General features: G+C 40.6%; 1 protein-coding gene across 3 annotated transcripts in view; it reads left to right on the top strand.

Moving 5' to 3' along the window:
• The window catches only part of Cpq (carboxypeptidase Q), a 454961-nt gene that overhangs the window by 264873 nt on the left and 169073 nt on the right, over window positions 1-21015 (top strand). For all 3 annotated transcript variants that reach the window (XM_059247593.1, XM_059247594.1, XM_059247595.1), the window contains exon 5: window positions 20491-20602. In XM_059247593.1, coding sequence (XP_059103576.1) covers window positions 20491-20602 — 112 coding nt within the window. The remainder of the gene's footprint in view (window positions 1-20490; window positions 20603-21015) is intronic.

The raw sequence follows: 21015 nt of genomic DNA, 5'->3' as shown, positions 1-21015 counted from the left end.
GCTGGACAAGGCAACCCAACAGGACGGAAGAGTCCCAGTAGCAAGTAAATGACTCCACACCTACTGCAGTTGGGAATCCCACAAAAACACCAAGCTAACAGCCAAAACAGACGCAGAGGACACAGTGAAGACTGCTGCGTCAGTTTCTGTGATCCCGTATGTGCCCACTTTGTTGATTTGGTGGGCCATGTTCTCCTGGTATCTTCCACCCCCTCTGACTCCTACAATCTTTCCTCCCTTCTTCCATGGGGTTCCCTGAGCTCCAGATGGGGAGGGGACCTGACAGAGTCCTCAGATTTAGACTCTCTCTTGGTCTAATTTTTGGCTGTGGGTCTCGGCTCCTGCTCCCATCTGCTGCCTCTCTGACGACACTGGACAAGGCACTAATCTCTGAATACAGTAGAATATCTTTAGGAATCATTGTTTGGAAGGAGTCTGGTGGAAGATCCACCTCCACTCCCCATCTCTTTCCCTAAACCCGCCCCTTCAAAGCCCGACAAACACAGCTCCTCCCCGCAGAAAGGCTCAAGACCACTCCCACAGGATATATAAGTGGGATCCCCGAACACAGACTCATGGTTCTTCTGGTCTTGCATCCCTGCCTCCTCTCTGTGGGGCCAGGGAATTGCCTGGGAGCGCTTTACCCATTAAACCTGGGCTTTCCAATTAGGTCTGATTTGGTTTGCTGCATCGGCTGAGAGGCCTTCAGGAGGCCTAAAACTTACCAATTATTTCATTGATTTTTTTTTCTTTGTTTAGTTTTGTTTTGTCATTGTTGTTGTTTTTATAGACCATTGGTGTTTGTTTCTACCCTAGGCCTCTGGGGTATCTAGTCTCCAATTCTTAGCCATCCAGGCAGTGTCAGGCATGGCCTCCATCTGGTGGAGTGGGCCTCAAGTTAAATCAGATATTGGTTGGCCACTCCCATAAGTTGTGCCACCATTGCCCCAGCACATTCTGCAGGGAGGACAGATTGTAGGTCAAGGGTTTTGTGGCTGGGTTGGTGTCCAAGTTTATATTTCCTTAGCCTTCAGAGAACCTTCCCAAGACAAAGAGACTAGAATGTAGCAGTGAAGGCTCCATGAAGGCACCAGCTTGACTTCTCCACATTCAATGAGCTCTGTGGGTGTTGTCCTTGGCTACACCCCTAGACCCTGTCAGTTCATTTGTATATCTTTTGAGTCTATTATTTATACCTTCCTCTCTATACATTAATGTATCAGTTGGAATCCTTGTAGGAAACAGAAAATACGCTCAAATTATGCTCACCTAAGATAGATTTAATAAAAGGGTTGTGTGCAATGTATGGGGAAGGTTTGGGAAAGCATAAGTGGGGTTTATGAGGGCTGTTCACTGACTAGGTCGTGGGATGCTGAGGAAGGGCTTTGCAGCAGACAACACAGAGAAGTGACTTGGAACAGTGGACTCCTTCCAGTCTCTTGCCAAGGCTCCCCATTGACTGAAGCCAAGGGGAAGAAAAGCTAGGGATTCAGTCTATGCAGGCCAGCCTCCTGAGCCTGGGAGCAGAGCAGGACAGGGCTGCAGGGCACATGAAGTCTCCCATGCAAATCTGTACCTAACAAATGGTTTTCTGGGCCCTTCTGCTGGGTTGTTACAGAAGCAAGATTTTACCATGTTCTGCTTTTTAACATGGACAGTTTGTCTCAAATCTTTTCAGATCAGTGCATAAGGAACTAATTGATTTATTTCATTCATTGTGAAATATTTAATCATGTGATTTTAGGATATTTTTAAAACAAGTGTGTAATGGTGTGTGTGTGTGTGTGTGTGTGTGTGTGTGTGTGTGTGTGTGTATTCCATAGATTATATACATCATCTCTGCAGGTTATGAAGCCAAGTAAGACGATGATCATCTGTGATCTCAGCCCTTTCCCTAAGATCAACCCTGTGGATCCTGCCTCAGGGTCCTCTCCACTCATCTATTGTATCCTGTTATCTTGGACCCACCAATATGAATTTGGAAAGGTTATGAGCCCCCTTATAGTTTTAAAGCTAATTTTTTCCATATCTGTGTATATCTTTAAATGATATATTGTATAGTGTTACTTTTTGAAAGCATTATTAAATCACTGTTGTAATTGTTATTAACTTTCTGCACTTTAAGTACTGCATCTATTTTGCTGTGTGCAGATCAACATTACTGATTTCTAAGCTTAGACTGCTCATGTGAACATTCCACAGTGTACCTTTCTAGGCCACTCAGTATGGGCTTTGGGGTTCTTTCCAGACTTTGCAGTTTCAAAGGATTCTGTTTATGAACATTTCTGGCTCTGCCTTCTGGCATGCATGCAAGAGGCCTGGGGGGCATATACCTAGGAGCAGAATTCCTGGGTCATGGAATTTATGAGTACTGCGCCTTGCCCTGTAATGCCAAATCATTTTTCCATGGATGTGCCTACTTAAATTCCCACCAACAGTGTGTAGGACCTCTCGCCGTCCAGTCCTCCCTCAGGTTTGCATTTTCAGGCATCTTCATTTTTTTAGTCACTAGTTTTCTGTTCAGAGGTGCCAAGTAAGAGCTTAATGAAAGCCCTATTCTTATCATAATAAACATTTAACCTGGCCATTTCCTCAAGAAAATAGTTCTAGTAGTCACTATAAGAAAATCTTTTCCTTTTTTTTTTTTTTTTTTTTTTTTTTTTTGGTTTTTCGAGACAGGGTTTCTCTGTGTAGCTTTGCGCCTTTCCTGGAACTCACTTGGTAGTCCAGGCTGGCCTCGAACTCACAGAGATCCACCTGGGTCTGCCTCCCGAGTGCTGGGATTAAAGGCGTGCGCCACCACCGCCCAGCTCCTTTTTTTTTTTCTTGAACTATTTTATTTCTAATATTGTTCTCTTAATTTCACTATGGTACATTCTAAATATGTGTTATTTAGAATAAATGGTGTTTAAGGACACTGAAAATCTGTCACTTTTAATTCTTTTCAATGTGAAAATAAATGTGATTCTGGTAGGATGTATGTAAACTCTGGTCCATAATCCTGAAAGTTTGGATTGAGGCCATATGGAGAAGAGACAGGTACAAACCAACAGTTCTTTAGATCTGGCAAAATGTGTACATTAAGAAGGAAATTCTCCCTGCATCGTTCTCTTGCTTTCTCCCTTCATTCTCTTCTACTTCTGTCCTACTTTATTCTGTCTTTCATATTTTCATTCAGTAACTAGCTAAAAACTTAGTATAGAAAACAAATACCAGTGAATCATGACTTTGTAGCCTGTGGGGGGATGGTGGGGAAGGCTTGGCTCCTGAAGTGCAGAAGGGGAGCCTGCATCCATATTTTCTGAGTGCATGTTAGCCCTGGCATAGATTACATACACTACTGGGTATTTGCTAAATGAATGAATGAATCAATGCTACAAAATGTTTTCAATTCTGGCAACTAATCTATGTTTTAGTACTGGAGTTAATCTTTGAAAATTAAATACTATATTTGATTTCTTGATTGATTCCTTCAGGAAATATAAAGTAGCCTATCTGTTGGAATTCCTGGCTACTCCTCCAGCTACATGACTGCACATGCGCAGTTCAGTAGCCAAGTAAGTGGTCTTACAAGCTATGTAATCCATGTGCTGCATGATCGTGTAATTTGTGCCCAGTGTGATCACGCAATCTATGCGCATGTGTGGTGTAGCTCTGTAAACCCATATGCTCATGTGCAGGAGAATCTATAAGAAGCTGATCACAGACTCCCCCAGCCCACACACATGTCTTTTGAGCAGGCCTGACCACACACTCTGTCCTGTCCCCCCCTCCTCCTAATAAATCTCTGATAGTGGGTTTTGTTGTGCCACATGACTTTTCCTCGCAGGGTAAAAGCACTGCATAAAACCAACACTATCAATTCCTTGAACTCTCTTTGTTGTTTTTTAGATCATGTTCTGTATTGTTTCAAATACTCTATCTGCTTTCTTTAAGTCTTAGGCAGTGGCCTCAGCTCCTTACAATGTGCCAGCCTTTACTCTTCTACACAAGCAAGAGCTAGTTATCACCCAGTGTTCCTCTGACCTAGAAATGCTGAGAGATTCACATTAATGAAAACACAGGGACTTATAAAATCGCCCTGAGCCCTCTCCAGTAGTATGCTGTTACTCGGTGGATGGTGGTTAGCTGGACAGAATGTAGGTAATGGCTGGGGTTTGGGGCCCTGCTTTCTCAGGGTTATGTAACTTTCAAATCAGGAAACAGACTCAGGGGGATGGGGGAGAACAGCTTTTAATGAGCTGCTGGGATTGGCTGAACTTGTGCTAGCCTCGTGCTCTCCATTGTAACCTTGATGTTTTTCTCATTTATAAACTTTATTTGCATGCCACAGCCCAGCTGAATTTGCCTGGTGCCTAGTTTCTTTAATCTTCTGGCTTGGCTGGCTAGCTTGTAAATCAGCCTCAGACTCTGAGCTGCCCGTATATTGCCCCAGTTAGCACTCTGCAGAGAGTTCTTTTTTTGTAGGCTCCTATCTAAAGCACGACAGTGTAGCTTAACATTGCATGGCATGGTTGCTACTAGCAGTAATGAGTTGTTACTGAGCTTCAGGAGAAGAAGGAATAGCTGGATAGATTAAGATAGTTCAAGGCTGATGGTTCCCCAGCTAATGCTGTGGGATACCAGAGAGTTTACCAAGTCACTCTAAAGCCCACATCCACTTGTAAAAGAGGTGATGTTTCCTTTCCCTACCTGCCATGAGCATGGCTGGCAACCATGATTCTAAAACCACTGCAAGGAAAATGTGCTCCGTTCTAGGAGCCTGTTGCTGGTGGGGTAAGCATCACTGGCACACCTTTGCATGCACTATGCACTAGGTCCTCTCTCATGGCTCTGAACCAAGCATAAATACTTTTCATTTTCGGAGATATAGAAGTACAAAAAGGAGCTGATAAGGAGAGAAAATGAGCAGTTAATGTTGAAAGAGGAAGATGTTTAGCCCTGCAGTTTGCTACCAAAATACTGGATTTCTCTAATGGTAATGTCTGTGCTTGAATGTTTACCCTCGTCCTTGCCATCTTCCCTTTTCCCTAGTGAAGATTAACTTATTTTGCCACGTCTGAATCAGGGAGGGGGGTACAAATTGACTTACAATTTGTAAAGACAGTTTGGATTCTCTCATTAGCAAAACCTGAACTAGCATGTCTATGCAAGGACTGTTTACAACTTAATGACTCACAGCAAGCTGTCGGGTACTCATTTGCCATGTTCCTTAAGCCAGGCTCTAGGGTAACTGGAATTCTTAGAGTTTTTGCCTAAGGCTCCATGGTTATTTCCTAATTGGAAACTGGATAATCTTGCTAGGTGTCCCACTAAGGAAGGAATCAACAGAGACATCATTCTTAGAGCCAAGTTCTGGGGGGCGGGGGGGGGTATCCTGCTCTACTCAGCCACCTGCTCTGGTCCCATCGTGATCTGTAGGGTTGTATTCAACCTGTAGGTTGATCTGTAGGCTGAGCATGGGTATGGCAAGCAAATAAAGAAAAGGACCCTAGGGGTATAAGAGAGGTGAACAAGATCAAATAACCTACCGCTCTGCCAACCAACCCAAAAGTTCTATTACCAACAGTGTAGGATTGAAGATCATCTCCATTCCCTGCACTGGGCTTCCTGGAGTGGTTCTAGTGATATAGCAAGTATCTGGACACTTGATAGAGATGTAGAATCCTGAGACCCATGCTCACATTCTGATTCAGTAGGTCTGGGGTAGAACATAGCAATCTGTATTTGTACCGGTAGCTTAGATGATTCTGAGGCTACATTCAACACCAATTGAATGACTCTCCCTTCCCCTTCACAAAGTGACTTTTAATGTAATCTTAATGTGAGCAGAAGTGAGGAATTCCTTTGATATACTTTTGGGTAACCCTGTTGAACCCTATCTTATAGAACCAGAGGTACATTATTTACTGGAAATCTGACTTTCTGGATGGTTCCCTCCGGTCTAATAGTTTGAATGACAGAGAGCTGGAGTCAGCAACTTGCCTTTCACATGTACACAGACCTTCACCCAGAAAGCCCTCTAGCACTTCAGCATCAAATAAGAGATACTTCCAGGCAGAAATTTTAATTAGAAAAGATGAAGAACCCAGAGGCAAATTATCAAAAATCTGAAAGGTTTCCCCCTCTACATATCAATGTGATATCTATTTGCATATAATGTATAGCCATTACTGAACTAATAAAATGAGTGAAAATCATTTATAATTGACCACTATATGTCAGGCCTTGTCCTCATTTTTGTGAATATTCAGCTGCCATGACTACTAATACTTTCAGAATGATTATTTTCCTTATATAGATAGAAAATGAAGGCACAGGGAAGTTAAGTCACATGTCTAAGGCCTCACAGCAAGAAAGTAGCAGCCTGCCTCTCCTGGTTGTATGAAGTAAGATGAAATCACTAAGGAAACTAGTAGTGGGTAGAAGCTTCCATTTTCAAAAGAGAAAGGAAATAAACACAGAGAGGTATCAGAGGAACAGAACTTAAAAAAAGATATGATGCTTTTCAGAAAGGAAGCTAGGCACAATCACGTCAACCTCTGCTGCACACTGGGTTTAATTTCAGAACTTTAATTATCACTCAAGACTACAATACTCATTGGTGTCACTATCTTTCAAGAGGGGAGGTTTGTGCACTAGTGTCTGTTAAAGCTCTTATTGAGGAAATCATTGTAATTACCCCACATTGATCATGATGTGGTTTGGGCACGGTCAAACAGTTGTTTCCTGATTCAAGTAGGCTGGTAAGCATATTTCAAATCTGACCTTAATCTCTCTAGAGTCACACAGCCCTTCTCTCACTCCCAGTAAACACCTTTTTGAAGATTTGGTTTGTTTGTTTGTTTGTTTGTTTGTTTGTTTTTAGCAATCTGAAAAAGGAAACTACTGAACGACATTTGATACTGCTTGCTGAATCCAAAGTTGTGTCTTGATAAGCACATCCCCTGTTCACCAGCCAAGAGTGCACATGTGGTCTCACTGTGGTGTCTGCCAGCTTTACATTTTATAGCCTTGGCTTGCAGACCCAGACCCCCAGGACTCACTGCAAAGGACCCCTCTCCAGGCACACCTCAGAGCTCAGCTCCAAGGAGAACCTCCAATGCTCAGCCTCATGTTTGTAACCACTGCTTCTGTCATCTGGTGTAATAAAAGCTTGAATGTATAATCAGTGAAGGGAAGGAACACATTTCCCTGCTCTCCATTTCTTCTGGGGAGTAATTGTGTAACCAAGAGCCTGGTGCAAATTCTTTATTTTGGAGGTGCAAAGCTTTTCATATGTCAACCAGCTGTAACCTTTTGAAGGTTTAATGAAATCAGAAAATATAATCCACTATATAAGAGTGAATATGAATCAAGTCTATTATTGTTGAACAAATGGTATTAATTTCCAGCACACATGTGGACATGCGTTTTAAAATATTTGTTTGAAAAATGTCAGGATACTCATTGTTTTAGAATATTTGAACAGCACACTACCAGTGTGCTCTTTTTAAATAGTTGTACTTTTGAAAGGTTACAGTGTTGGCATATTTACTTTTTTTCCTACCTCTTCAAGTGGCCTTGATAGAGGAAAATACCTTGAATTCTTCCTTCCATAGACTGCCTTTCCTAGAGGGTATAAAATCCCCTTCCTTCCAGCTATAGTGGCAGGTTAAAAGGCTCACTCTACATCCTGGTGCTTTTATTATGTTGCTTATAGAGAGCTTCTCTGCTGTGTTCTGGAGTTATAGAATGAGATTGCTTTAAGCAAATGCAGACAGATGTCATATCTGTTATCCCGAAGAAAGAGGAAGGATCACTTGGAGACTAATTCTTAGACGTCCTAAGGCAGTAGAAGTTGGATAATGACCAAGGCAGCCCTAGATCCTGCCTTCCTGGTGGCAAACTGCTCCAGTCCAGCAAGGATTGACATTGGTAGAGAGCACAGTAATCTACAAAGTGGAAGTGGGAACATCCATTGTTGGGTGGAAAGAGAAAACCTAAGTTTATATCACTTCATTTTCAGTTGCTATTCCTGTTTTATAATGCTCAAGGCATACAGCTATTGGGATACACTTAATCATTTTGTACACATATGCACAGATGCACTTTGAGCTAACCATCCATACAGTTCCATTGATCTTAGCTGGTACTGGTAAGAAAGATTGACAACTCTATTTTAAAAATCTAATCTGGCTAACCAGGAAATTGACTTAATCAGGATGTTCCATCCCATAAAAGGTTTGATTGAGTAGTTTCTGAATGCCCAGTAGCATGTTTAGTTTTTGTATTTATATCCAACTTAGCACGTCTTTCAGGTTAGATCTGGGATTTGGAAGTACTTCCACTTCTGTAAAATAATCTGCTCTATTGATATAAATTCTACTTTTGACTAAATCAGTTGCTGCTTCTGCTGTATTTGATTGTTCTCATTTCATCATGTTTGCCTGGTATGAATCCTCCATCTACTGGTTTCTACATATTCCTAAATAGCTGGAGGGATAGCTCAGCCATTAAAGGCTAGGCTCACAACCAAAAATAGAAGAATAATTCTGAGAATCACATCTTAGTTTGCTATGTTGAATCTTTACTGTGTCATTTTTTTAAATTGAATTCATTGCAATTCACTACTAGAGAAGGAATTCTTTATCAGCATTTCTAGATGTTATGTTTTAGGTGTTTTTAATTTTTTTAAATTAATTACCATGCTCACCAAATTTAAATTCAACCAGTATTCATGACATCTCAAGTATTTCTTAAAGGAGTCCCTGGCTCACTGCTCTTTGGAATGAGATCCAGTTGACGTGGAACAGCCCTCAGCACCCACCTGACATCCGTGCACAGACGCCTGAGGCCGTTGCGCTCTTTGGCTGCAGTTCTTTCCCAGCCTTTCACTTGAGTAGCCGCGTCATTCCCACCTCAGCTCAGACTATATCTTCTTAGTCACTGGGTCCTATGCCTCTGGTGCATCATTTGATTTCACTGCACTTTCCATTGTCTAGAGTCATCCTTGTCCACTTGTAGGTCACCTGTTCCTTAGCTAGAATGTGGGTTCAGAAGAGCAGAGGATTTCATTCATCACTCTGTCTCCAGCCCAAAGTGGTTTGGTAAATGCTTGCTGAAAGCATGGCTAAAGTATCTCAGAAATCCACAGTTAAATAATCTTAAACCAGTTTCTATGGCAGGATCTACATTGTCACAGTATTTTCTAAATGTCTTGGATTAAAAATACACACACACACAGAGACTTTGGATTTATACGGTTCTAATATTGCAAGCATACTGGAGCATAGAATTGGCAAGTACATACTCTTTTTAGTCTTGCGGTAATGAATGGTCCCTGTACTTTTAAGACTGGCTCACAAAAGATTTAAAGGAAACTAAGAGAAGCTCCCAAAACGTGCAGAAGAATCCTTCTTCACTTTCACCCAGCTTATCATCTGCTCTCAAGTGGGTTTGGTGCCAAGTCAGGCTTGTCTGCTTCTAGGTAGCAAATGGTTACCTTTGCCTTTCACTTTTTATTATTCCACTCTACTTGCCACATGTTTGGAGCAGTAAGTGTAAATTTACTCCAGCATGATGACCAGGATCTCTTCTTGAACTTTTAAGACATGTTTTATTTCTGGTTTTAATTTCTTGTGCATAGTTCTGACCTTTGCAGACTATAGTAAAGGTTAATCTTTTAAAAAATATGCTCATGTTTATTCTGATCACTGAGATAAAGTGAGTTACATTACATAGTAGTTGAAAGTAAACTTCTTTAAATAGGTTTATGTCACTTAAATTATAAAGGTTGGAGTAATTCATGGGAAGTGGATTTTAAGTTTGTATTGATCACGAGGGAACATTGTTTTCTTCAAAAGAATAAACCAGCTTGGTTCTGAGTCATACTTTATTACTAAACAGAGAAATCAGCTTGATTTCATGCTACTGTATTACAGGCCTGTGAGGATGTGTGTTAAGGAAACAAGAAGATATTTACCATGGGGGAGTTTGGTATTTCTCAGCTGAATGCTGTGGTAGAAATCCCATGTTTCCTCTACTCAGTAGATGTCTATCAGACTCTTGGAGATAACAGGTTTTGCATTTTCAAATTATTCCTAGTATGGCCTGGTCCTAGCTACCTTCCACCCCAGTTTATTCCTTGTCCCCTAACTGCTTGAGAACTGTTCTCAGAGAAAGCCACATTAATAACAACACATAACATGTCTGTTGGGCAAGCATTCTGATAATAAAACAGATTAAAATCTCAGACAGATTATGGAACTAGATGGATAGAAAGTTCCTCCAGTTTCAAGTGGTCACTGATCAATGACTGTTGCCTTAGCACTGAGGACAGTTGTTAACTTCTACTTCCAAGGAGTTCAGCCATGTGGTGGTGGCACACGCCTTAATCCAAGCACTCAGGAGACAGAGGTAGGTGAATTGAGGCCAACCTGGCCTATGAGGCAAGTTCCAGGACAGCCAGAACTGTTGCACAGAAAAACCCTGTCCAAAAAAAAAAAAAAAAAGAAAAGAAAAAAGAAAGATAGATAAAAAGAAAGAAAGGAAAGAAGGAAGGAAAGAAGAAAGAAAGAGGGGCTCAGACAGTTCAAGGGCTTCCTGGGAGAGTTCAAATCCTGGCCTGTCTGCCTGCCTCTGAAGCCTATGATCTTCACTCTGCAGGAAAAAGAGTTCATAGGCAACACTGTGACATCTCTTACCTTATTTCAGTTTGCTGAGTGAATATATGATGATATTAATGTTGGACCCCAAAGTTTAGGGTCTCAAGTGGGCGCCCCAAGAACCCAGACTCCAGTCCAGTTGATGCAACAGCACGAGGATTTATTAAGCTTCTATATAGAAGGGCAAACTCTGCTCCTAAGAGCAAAAGCCGCATCTTAATGCAGCCCCATAAGGGCTTTTAAAGGAAAAACCCACAAAACCCACAAGATTACAATTCCCATACAATTTCATGGCCTGATCACAGGCTGATCACAGAGGAGGTACAGTTACGTAAACCTCAAGGGGGGTATCAGGGCGGGAGTGGAGCTTACACACAGGTCACGGTGGTCCTTCCTGGAACACCTGCAACTATCCCAGTCACAGTTGAGCACATCTCTTAACAGAAATCTTTTTACATTGTTATATTGCTACAGGGGTGATTGAGTAGTGGCTGAGTCAGGTGGCCCTGGGAACTAGATTTTTAGTTTCTCATTTCCTAGTGCTTGAAGTTTTTCTCTTTCTGAGGCTTGGGGGTATAAGCCTGAAGGGCTAGGGTCTTTCAATTAAATCATAAATGATTAGATGTCAGGTTGAAACAGATAAAATGGCCCCTTTCACAGGCCACTGCATCTTCTTCTATCTTTCCACAGTACTACACCATACATGTCTGAAATTACAATAAAAATCAGCAGTCCCCCTTCCTTCTCCCCTCTCCACTCCACAAGGTACCCAAATGTGGTATCAGGAAGTGCTTTTTATACCAGCTTCTCATTTCTCCATGAGCTATGCCAAGCCTTTGATGCTTTCCCCTGTAGTGAAGGCCTGCTAGAGAGACAGCCATGCCCAGTGTCATCAGCTCTGTACTGCAATCGGAATTGAAACCTGAGCCATCAAAACCACAAGCAACTAACCCCAGATGCATGGTGGAGGCTTCGATTCAAACCTAGTGCTTCCAGGTTACTTAGTAACTCCAGGGTTCCCGAGAGTTGGCTAAGTGTTTGTCATTGCTTAAGCTAGAACTTTCACCCTTTGCAATACATCATACAAATGAGAATGTAACCCAGCTCTCTCGTGGCACATGTGTATTTTCAAATGGAATCAGTTCATGCTGTTTTCCATTGGGCTCAGCAAACAACATTTTTAGAATATTTGCCACATTTCTAAATAGCATGTGCTTGTGATTGATACTCCCTCTACGTCAAACTGGCAGCACACAGAACTCTACATTGAGCTACTGTGTTGTGAAGCAATCTGTAGGAATCTATGCATATTCCACAAAATCCCAAGGGAATCTTTTGAAGAGAGAATTGTGTGCAATTTCTGAGGCCATCTTCATATAATTAGAGCAATAAGGACAAACATTTAAGGAGTTCATATTTGTGCCAGCCATTATGATAGTGATAAATCATCATCACATTGAATTCTCACAACAGACTTCACAAATAAGTTTGTATTAGAACTTTCACTCTACACTTTAGAGAAGACTACTAACTTGCCCAGGTCAATCTGGTAGTGATAAATTGCTAAGCACCTGATTACACTCCGGTGTGTAGCCATAATGTGGCAGATTCTGTTTGATGTCAAGTAAAGGATTTATATTAAAGAAAATAAATCAAAAGTGGATTCCCCGTCATCTATTGTGAAGCAGCCAGAGGAGCATGGTAGCAGTAGCCCTTGGCCTGGGTTCTCCTCCTCATTTTTAATAGATCGTATTTTTTAAACACTTAATTATTTTTGCTGCTGTAAAACTGAGTGTTTCCTGGGATTGGAAATATGTCAGTCTTCCAATTTTGTAGCTCTAAGACTCCTGCAATGCCTTAAAATATACCTCATAAAAATAAACCTAGGAGCATGAAGCATCTTTAAATACACCACAAAAGTAAAAAGCAAAAAGACATAAGTATGTTACTGACTTCTGATTGGGCAATATATTTGTAAAATGGAGGATAAATACTATCACAGGAGCACCCTATTACAGAGAGTTGATCAGTGAGTATGGCCAGCTTTAGAGAAATACCTGCATAGCTTATATAAGAGAACCTGACCCCTCCATAGATTACATGGCCTCAGTGGCTTTTAGGTGCCTTGGTGAAAGTCTTCATGACCATACAACTCTTTAATTTTGCATCCTGAAAAAGCAGTCCCATGAGATGAGGATAACGCTTGCATGTTTTCCTGCCTATTCAGGATGTGGTGGAGCCCCTTCTACAGTTATAGCGGCTTCTGCACACACTTTGGTGGTTGAACCTGGGAAAACACATCCCTAGGCAGTCAGTTTTGAAAAACAGAAAGCCCATCACCAGCATTTTCAATCCAGTCTTCTTTCTTTCACATTTGTATTTTTACCAGCCAGAGTCTTTGACGGCAGGACTTGACTTCAAGGTGCCTTTCCTGTTGTCCCAGTGCAAAGGGAGGGTTTGTCTTAACTTCCCGGATCTTTTGCAGTTGCAGCTGTTCTCTATCACTTACCCCTTTCTTGATAAAATGTGTATTTCTCTTATTATTGTGCTCTCTCTAGCCATAGATCAGACAAGGAACAGTGAGCAGCAACACACCACAGCCTGGATCTATGTTGTCATGGATTTTTTTCCACCAAACAAATTAGTATGTATTTTTTATTTAAACCTCCCTAGGTTTCTCAAGATATGGGCAGAATGCAGTCAGGTGTTTTATCACAATGTAACATGAGTCCTGATACAATGTTTATTCCACATGGAACTTTGTGAGATGTGGCTTCTCTCTACATTTCTTTTAACATTCACACTTCCACCAGAATAAACTCATAAGCCCTATTGATAATATTCTAGATATTGTGCATTCTACGGGTCCAAACTTTCCAAATTTTGCCCATAAATCAGTTTCAATGTTTACAATTCACTTGATCAGTTTGTCATAGCAATAGCCCCAACTCTGGTACACATTTTCTATACCAATTACTTCTTGTTGTAACAATATACCTAACAAGAAGCAGCTTAACAGAAGAAGGTTGTATTTGGCTCCAAGTTCAGAGGGATGGAGTCTGTCCTGGTGTGGATGGCAGGGGCAGACTGATCAATGGTACTGACCAGAAAGCAGAGAAAGGAGAATGCCGTGGCTCTTCTGCCCTTCTCCTTCTGGTTTTATTCAGTCTGGTAACCCAGTCACTGAGATGGTGCCACTCACATTCAGGGTGGGACTTCCCTCTGCAGTGAAACATCTTTGGAAATTCTCATAAAGACATGTCTGTGGTGATTCCAAATTCAGTAAAGTTGGCATTGAAGTCTAACCATATTGTACCTTCTTTTAAAATATCTTCTACTCTCTGATAAATCTATAAATATAATGAAAGTTTGAATTTTTAATATGCACATTTAAATATTAAGTCATTTATAAATAGGCTGTATTTTTAGCATGTATAGTTCTGTATTATAGTCTTGACATTTCTAATGAAACTCCCCATCTTTTTATTAGATCTATAGATATTTTGTTTATATTTTAAAGCAATTCCTGCCTAATATCTTAAATGTCTCAGTGATACTTGTGTCTGGCCCTGATAATGGGTCTCATGTTTTGCCTAGTTTGCATTTCACTATTTTCTATCAGATACTAGATACCATGTGTAGGAGACCAGGAGAGCCTGAGGTTAATACTCCCTATGCACCACATACTACAACCTCTTCTCTGTAGCCATTAGTAGGAAGAGGGTTGGATAGATCTAATCAGAGTACAGTTAAGTCTTGATCTCGTTTCTGTTCTTAACTTGGGTGTTCACATTATTTGTAAGCTAAAGCTCCCCTGTTTTAGCTTGGGTTCTGGGTTGCTGGGGGAGTGGGCCCAGTATCCTAGCCTCACCCATGGCTCTGGGAAGTTTTGCATGTCTGCACCTCACCATGTGCCTCTCTGCTTATACCTTTCCTCAGATACAAGCTGTTCACTCTGCCCGTGACTCAGCATCAGGAGTCTGCCCTGGAAAATGTGACTTCTTGTCCCTCTTTCCCCTCAGTCCTAGCCAGTCCCTGGGTGTCTGAGCTCAAGAGTGGGTTTTTCAATATTTTCTTCCATTTTCAATGTTCCGTCCATACTCTTCCATCCTACACCAAAGAAATAGATCTCTGCAACCTGTCTTGGACATGAGGGCTCTGCCTTGCCCAGAGCTACAGGTGTCTTCTTTCATGTCATTTCAGGAAAGAAAGTGCAGTTACAACGACTCTGCTCACTGCCCCCTGGCCTGTGCAGGAAGTGATGTGCAGGGCCATTTTCTACCTCACACAAAGAAGATTCTTGGAAATATGTTTGTGGCCTGCCTTCCAGAAGCATCCATATCCTGGTGCCATTGAAGCAGTTTCCCAGGGCATTTTCCCTAACCCTAGTCTTTCTTGGGATCGCCAAATGGAGGCCTGTGTGAAAGATCTAGAAAATGGGTACCTAATTGTGATTTTTTTTGACTAAGAATGGCTCCCATAGATTCATATATTTAAATGCTTAAGGAGTGGCACTGTTTGAAAGGATTAGGCGGTATGGCCATGATGAAGGAAGTGTGTCCCTGGGGATGCGCTTTGAGGTTTCAAAAACCCAAGCCAGGCCCAGTGGCTCTCCCTCCCTGCTGCCTGCAGATCCAGATAAAGAACTCGCAGCTCTTTCTCCAGCACCATGTCTGCCTGCATGCCACCATGCTTCCTGCCATGACGATAAAGGACTAGAGCTCTGAAACTGTAAGAAAGCCCCAGTTAAACGTTTTCCTTTGTAAGAGTTGCCATTGCATGGTGTCTCTTCACAGCCGTAGAACAGTGACTAAGAACACTAACAGTCCTACATGTGGTTTCGGGGGTTCTGAGTGCTTGTGTTGACCCACGTTCACACACACTGGTTGGCATTTCCATTGCTCCCGCTTTGCCAACTCTCCTTCCTTTCCCTTCCAAAGACCAAGAGTGGGCTGTCTCATTTCTCCTTGAAGGTCCATGTTATCTCTTGAGATTTAGCCCTCCTGTTCAAAATGAAGTTATGGTTTTGTAGTTCTGTGAATTATTTTAACTTTTCTTATTGTTAGGGGACAGCATTCTCCTATGGCTGGCTAGTTTTCCCTCATAAACTGATTTTGGATGAATTAGTTTCAGCACGTAGGCTTGGTTCCCCTCATTCTTCACTCTGCATTCTTCACTGTTTACCCACTAGCAGTGACTGTTGTTGCACATAAGTGGGATACTATGTTTCCCTCATGGCTTCTTATCAGTTAGAACAAAATAGAATGTCCCTCTGTGGCTTGCATGTTTGTGTGTCTCCCATAGTATGGCAATAGTAGTTGCTGGAAAGACATGTCCCATACTCTAGTCACACCAGATTCTTATCAGTCCTCAAATGTGCTGCCCTTGTTTCCACTCAGAGTTTCTGCATGTGTTTCCAAGCTGCTTAGACTGTTTGGTCTCTGTCTTAGTTAGGGTTCTATTGCTGTAAAGAGACACCAGGACAATGGCAACTCTTATAAAGGACAACATGTATTTGGGGCTGGCTTACAGTTCAGAGGTTTGGTCCATTACTGTCATGGCAGGAAGCATGGTGGCATGCAGGCAGACCTGGTGCTGGAGAGGTAGCTGAGACTTCTACGTCTAGATCCACAGGCAGCAGGATGTGACTGTAACACACTGACCATGACTAAGCATCTGAAATCTCAAAGCCTACCCACCTCTGATGCACTTCCTCCAACAAAACCACACCCCCTCCAACAAGGCTACACCTCCTAATAGTGACAGTCCTTATGGACCCATGGGGGCTATTTTTATTCAAACCACAGCAGTCTCCATATTCAAATGCCATCTCCTTAGGGAGAGAACTCATTTCCATAAAAACATTTCCAGTTTTCTCCAGACCAATCCCTGACACTATCCTTCTGTTTTCTCTGCTCTCTGCCCCTCTCCATTTCTCTTCGTTGTTTTATAACATAGACTTGCTGTGTGGCCCAACTGGCCTCAAACTGGCAATCTGCCTGTCTGAGCCTTCCAGAACTGAGATCACAGATGTGTGCCATCACACCAGCTTTTGTCTTTTTACCATTTAAAACTCTGCTTGCATTATATTTATTTACTTATTTTTTGTCTTCTCCTCCAGAATGTGATTCATTTACAACAGGATGTTTGTTTATTTCTGTATCTCTAGCACATAGTGAGAATTCAATAAAATTGTAGAAGGACATTTCATGCATCAAAACTGAAGATCGTGTTTTCTCTGGTAGCTCATATTAGAGCATTTTCATAAAAATATACTGTTTCACAGACCACTCTTTCTTTCTGTTCGGCCATGTTTTTGCTTGTGTTCTTATTCATCTTTTAATCAGGAAAATCAATTTGGATCCAGAGTCTTAGGGCATGACAAATAACAGAAGAGGATGCATATCCTGGGGGTTGTGTTCTGCTTCCTTAATTCCATCCTCCTCCATTCAGAGCTGCAGCTGTCCTGCCAGGGTTTACACCCTTACTAGTCTAATTCCCAGGCTGCTTTGCACCCAGGCCCAAGCCTCTGGTGGTCCTAGAGGTGTGCTGAAGTGTGCTTCACAGAGAACACACCTCACATTTCAGATCACCGGACTCCCTGTTCTCCTTCCTATTGTCTTTTCATGGCTGTTATTGCGGTTTTTTGTTGTTTTCAGTGCCTCTTACTGTTTAATGAATTTAGAAGAGAAGTTAATGGAAAGGCCATTGGAGGGGAGGAACTGGTTAGAGCTCCGCCTGACTTAAGGTGGCAGCACACAAGGGGAGTACCCCAACGTTTCTTTCTTACCTGTGGGTGATAAAACTGTTTAGTTTTAGGGATTATGATGAAGGGATGATATTCCCCTTTACCAGGTGCTAAATTTTGTGAACCTTGAGTTTACTGCTGCTCTGGGTAGTTAGTCTGTTTCTGTTTTGCTTGCTTAAATCAGATCCAACTTTATTACAGCTAATGTCCATCTGTGCCTAACCCGGGCCCTGAGAGTTTGTATATTTTCTGGATGGTCTTCTTCTAGGCTGCAATAGAGATTTAGAGATTGGCCTGATACCATTTTGAATGAAATTTTCACTATTGTTTTCTACATGTATGTAGAAGCTTTTACAATGAGAAAATTTCAAGTTTGCTTTTTAAATGCTACTAAATTAGAGGTAATTTTGTTGTTACCTTATCAAAATAGATACTGGATTTATCAGATTGTGGCCCCCAACATTTTATTATTTGAAAAATGTTTTAAAACTCTCACAACCAAAACGATATACATTTTCTTCTATAGCGCTGTATCAAAGGTCTGATCAGATAGTATATAATTTAGCTTTTTACTAGTCCAAGCCATCGTCCCTGTCATAACTGCTAATGCAAGTGGTAGTTGCTATCTGGGGAGTGGAAGCTTGTAAGAGACACAAAGAAATGGAGTTATGAAATGAGCTCAATAATTGTGGAAGAAGTCAGAAATATAAAACAATGGCTGTCTTGATGTGGTTACTCCTGAATGAATTAAGAAAAAAGTTAATTAAAGCATGTTTTGACATTTTAGTCTACTGCAGCCTTACTGGGACAATAGCCCTGGGCTGTGAGGGTATGACAGAGAATAAATACCCTGACTTCTCTGGGATGACACCACTTTCGCAGTCAGAAGATTCTGCTATTGCAACATGCCCCTTTTTCTTTGTTTTTGTTTTGTTTTTAATTCCCCCTTAGAAACAATCCATTTGGATTCATTATATGGCCATTTATTAGTCTGGGGCATTATCCTTGTTTATGACTACAGTGAAGTCATACTAGGCTGGGTCAGCTATAAGTCACCAGGAGATCTTTCAGCTGCTCAGGGAGCAAGCGGTGCAAAGGTTACAGTAATAGTTTAGGTCCCAACTATCCCTAAGGTAATGGTGAATTTTCATGTTACCCATCAAGATTAATTCAGCTTTGGTTTTCTGACAGCTTGCCATGCATTGATATTAATATGCTGAACTTCTACAAATGTTGTTGAGTTTAATATTGTCAGGGAGAGAACCAGTGTCCACATCAGGAGCATGACAGCTTTACAAAATTTCACCTTGTAACTCCTTCCATTTTCATACTCATTGTCAAAGGGAACTACTTTCCTATTTTGTTTCACTTTATGCTTTATGTAGATGGAGTTATACATAGTATATTATTTGTGTATGGCTTCTTTTATTCTTTATACTGTTTATCATGCATTGTATTTGTTTATTCTTATTGTTGTGTGGTGCTCCACTCATGAATATAAATTATTCATTGCACTTTTAATAGACATCTGGATATTTTCCTTTTCAGAGGAGGACATGGCTATTAATATTCTGTTATGAAAACTGTCATAGTTAAAGCACACACACACACACACACACACACACACACACACACACACACTTCTGGACACACCATACAACTAGGATTAAGATTTCTGGATCATAGTCTGTATGTATGTTCACAGTCCACAGAAAGATAGTTTTCCAGGATGGATGTATGGACGCCCCCCCCCCCGCCCCCAACAATGTTTAAGAATTCTGGTTGTGCTGCCTTCTGACCACTACTTGACATTTTTCATTTTAGCTATCTGGTGGCTTTAGACTTAATGTGGTTTAGTTTTTATATCTTTGATGATAATGATCCTGGGTACTTTTTTCTATGGTTATTGATAATTTGTGTATTTTTTGTAAGTATGTGACTTGTCTATATAAGTATTGTGCCCATTTTTCTATCAATTGGCTGTTTGCTATTGTTCCATGGGAATTCTTTATACAACTCATGTATATAAGTCCTTTATTTTATTATAGATGGATTTTTCTAATGTAAGACACCTTTTCACTCTCTTAAAGGTTCCTTGGATGAGGACATATTTTTGACTCTTGCAGGGTCTAACTTACTATTTTTTCTTTGTAGTTAGTGATTTTTGCATCTATTAGGAAACTGTTGCCCACTCTAAGTTGACAAAGCTGTTTCCCTAAAGTTGTTACCAGCTCTGTAATCCATCTGATCCATGTTGCATATTATATGGTTCATGGGCATCAGGATATTTTCTGTATTAATACTTTGTTGACATAGCACCATTTTATTCAGTTTCCAGCTTGTTGGAGATTCATTTTAATTCACTAACATCTAGGTGTGTGACATGGCATTATAGCACTTCTCTGGCACTCATGAGGCCTTGGATTCTATAACCAGCAGTGGAAGGAAAGGTTTATTTTAGTTCTAGTGAAATCACCTTTGTGCTTTCTGAAAGGGAATTACTGACATTTCTTTAAATGTCATTTAAATTTGTGGTGATTTAAACTTTATAGCATAATCTCCACATTTCTCTATATTTACCCTAATGTAAATAGAAATCTCTCTTAAATATTCTGTTCAACTGGAGGTTTTAAGTCTTATTTGTTCGACACCAAAGTAATTTATAATTTAAAGAATAAAATCATTTAAAAAATAAACTATTGTTCCAATGTTTAAATTTGAATTTAATTTGATAAGTTTATTGGGTATCAAGATCTAGAATCAATAACCAATTAAAAATGTGGTTGAAGTTTTGAGCTCCTTTTTATGTAATTTTGACTTTAAACTATAAAATAAAAAATTTAAAAAACATTCATCAAAAAACAGATGCCTTTAGTAGTCAAGATTACATTATTGATGGAGAGACACTAGTGGAGGGCTTTCACTACTCTGAAAATGGATTTTACCAATGCTGTTGTACATGATCCCCACTAGAAACAATGTGTGTCTTCTAAGACACAAATATAAGACTTCTGGTCTTTGTGTTTGAAATACCTAGATGTATCTTCTTTAATGTCATTTTGCTTAGTGTTTTCCTCTTTTTATCATCTATTCTAGGTTGTACTGATCAGTGGACATCTGGACAGCTGGGATGTTGGGCAAGGTGCCCTGGATGATGGTGGTGGAGCTGTCATATCATGGGAAGCACTCTCCCTTGTTAAAGATCTTGGTAAGTACTTATAAAGTCTTTAACAGTAGTGACTTGTCAACTCTATACAGAAACTCCATAATTGATTCGTTTTTGTAGTATGTTCAAAGATCCTCCTGTAATTTACATTTTTTTCACTTTACTCCTAAGATAGAATTATTCAGAAAATTTTTATTCAAGTGTACTCTAGACATCTAAAGTACCAAACATTATTGTTATCTACTAAGGAATGAACAAGCAAATAAAACCAGAACAAATGTAACCACATCAGTTAGAGACTGTATAAGACCATGGCCAAAAGCAGAAAAGAATCAGCTGCTCCCCACTTCCTTATCTTCTGCTCTTAAGATAGCATCAGGCTTTGAGAATAGTGGAAAAAGCCAGTCATTTTTCTATAGAAATCAGAGAATGTGTTAGTGGTAAAAGAATGATTG

The sequence above is a fragment of the Peromyscus eremicus genome, chromosome 20 (assembly GCF_949786415.1).
Source record: "Peromyscus eremicus chromosome 20, PerEre_H2_v1, whole genome shotgun sequence".
Classification (NCBI taxonomy): domain Eukaryota; kingdom Metazoa; phylum Chordata; class Mammalia; order Rodentia; family Cricetidae; genus Peromyscus; species Peromyscus eremicus.
Note: the sequence above shows the minus strand (reverse complement) of the source record. Positions and strands in the feature narration are given on the sequence as shown.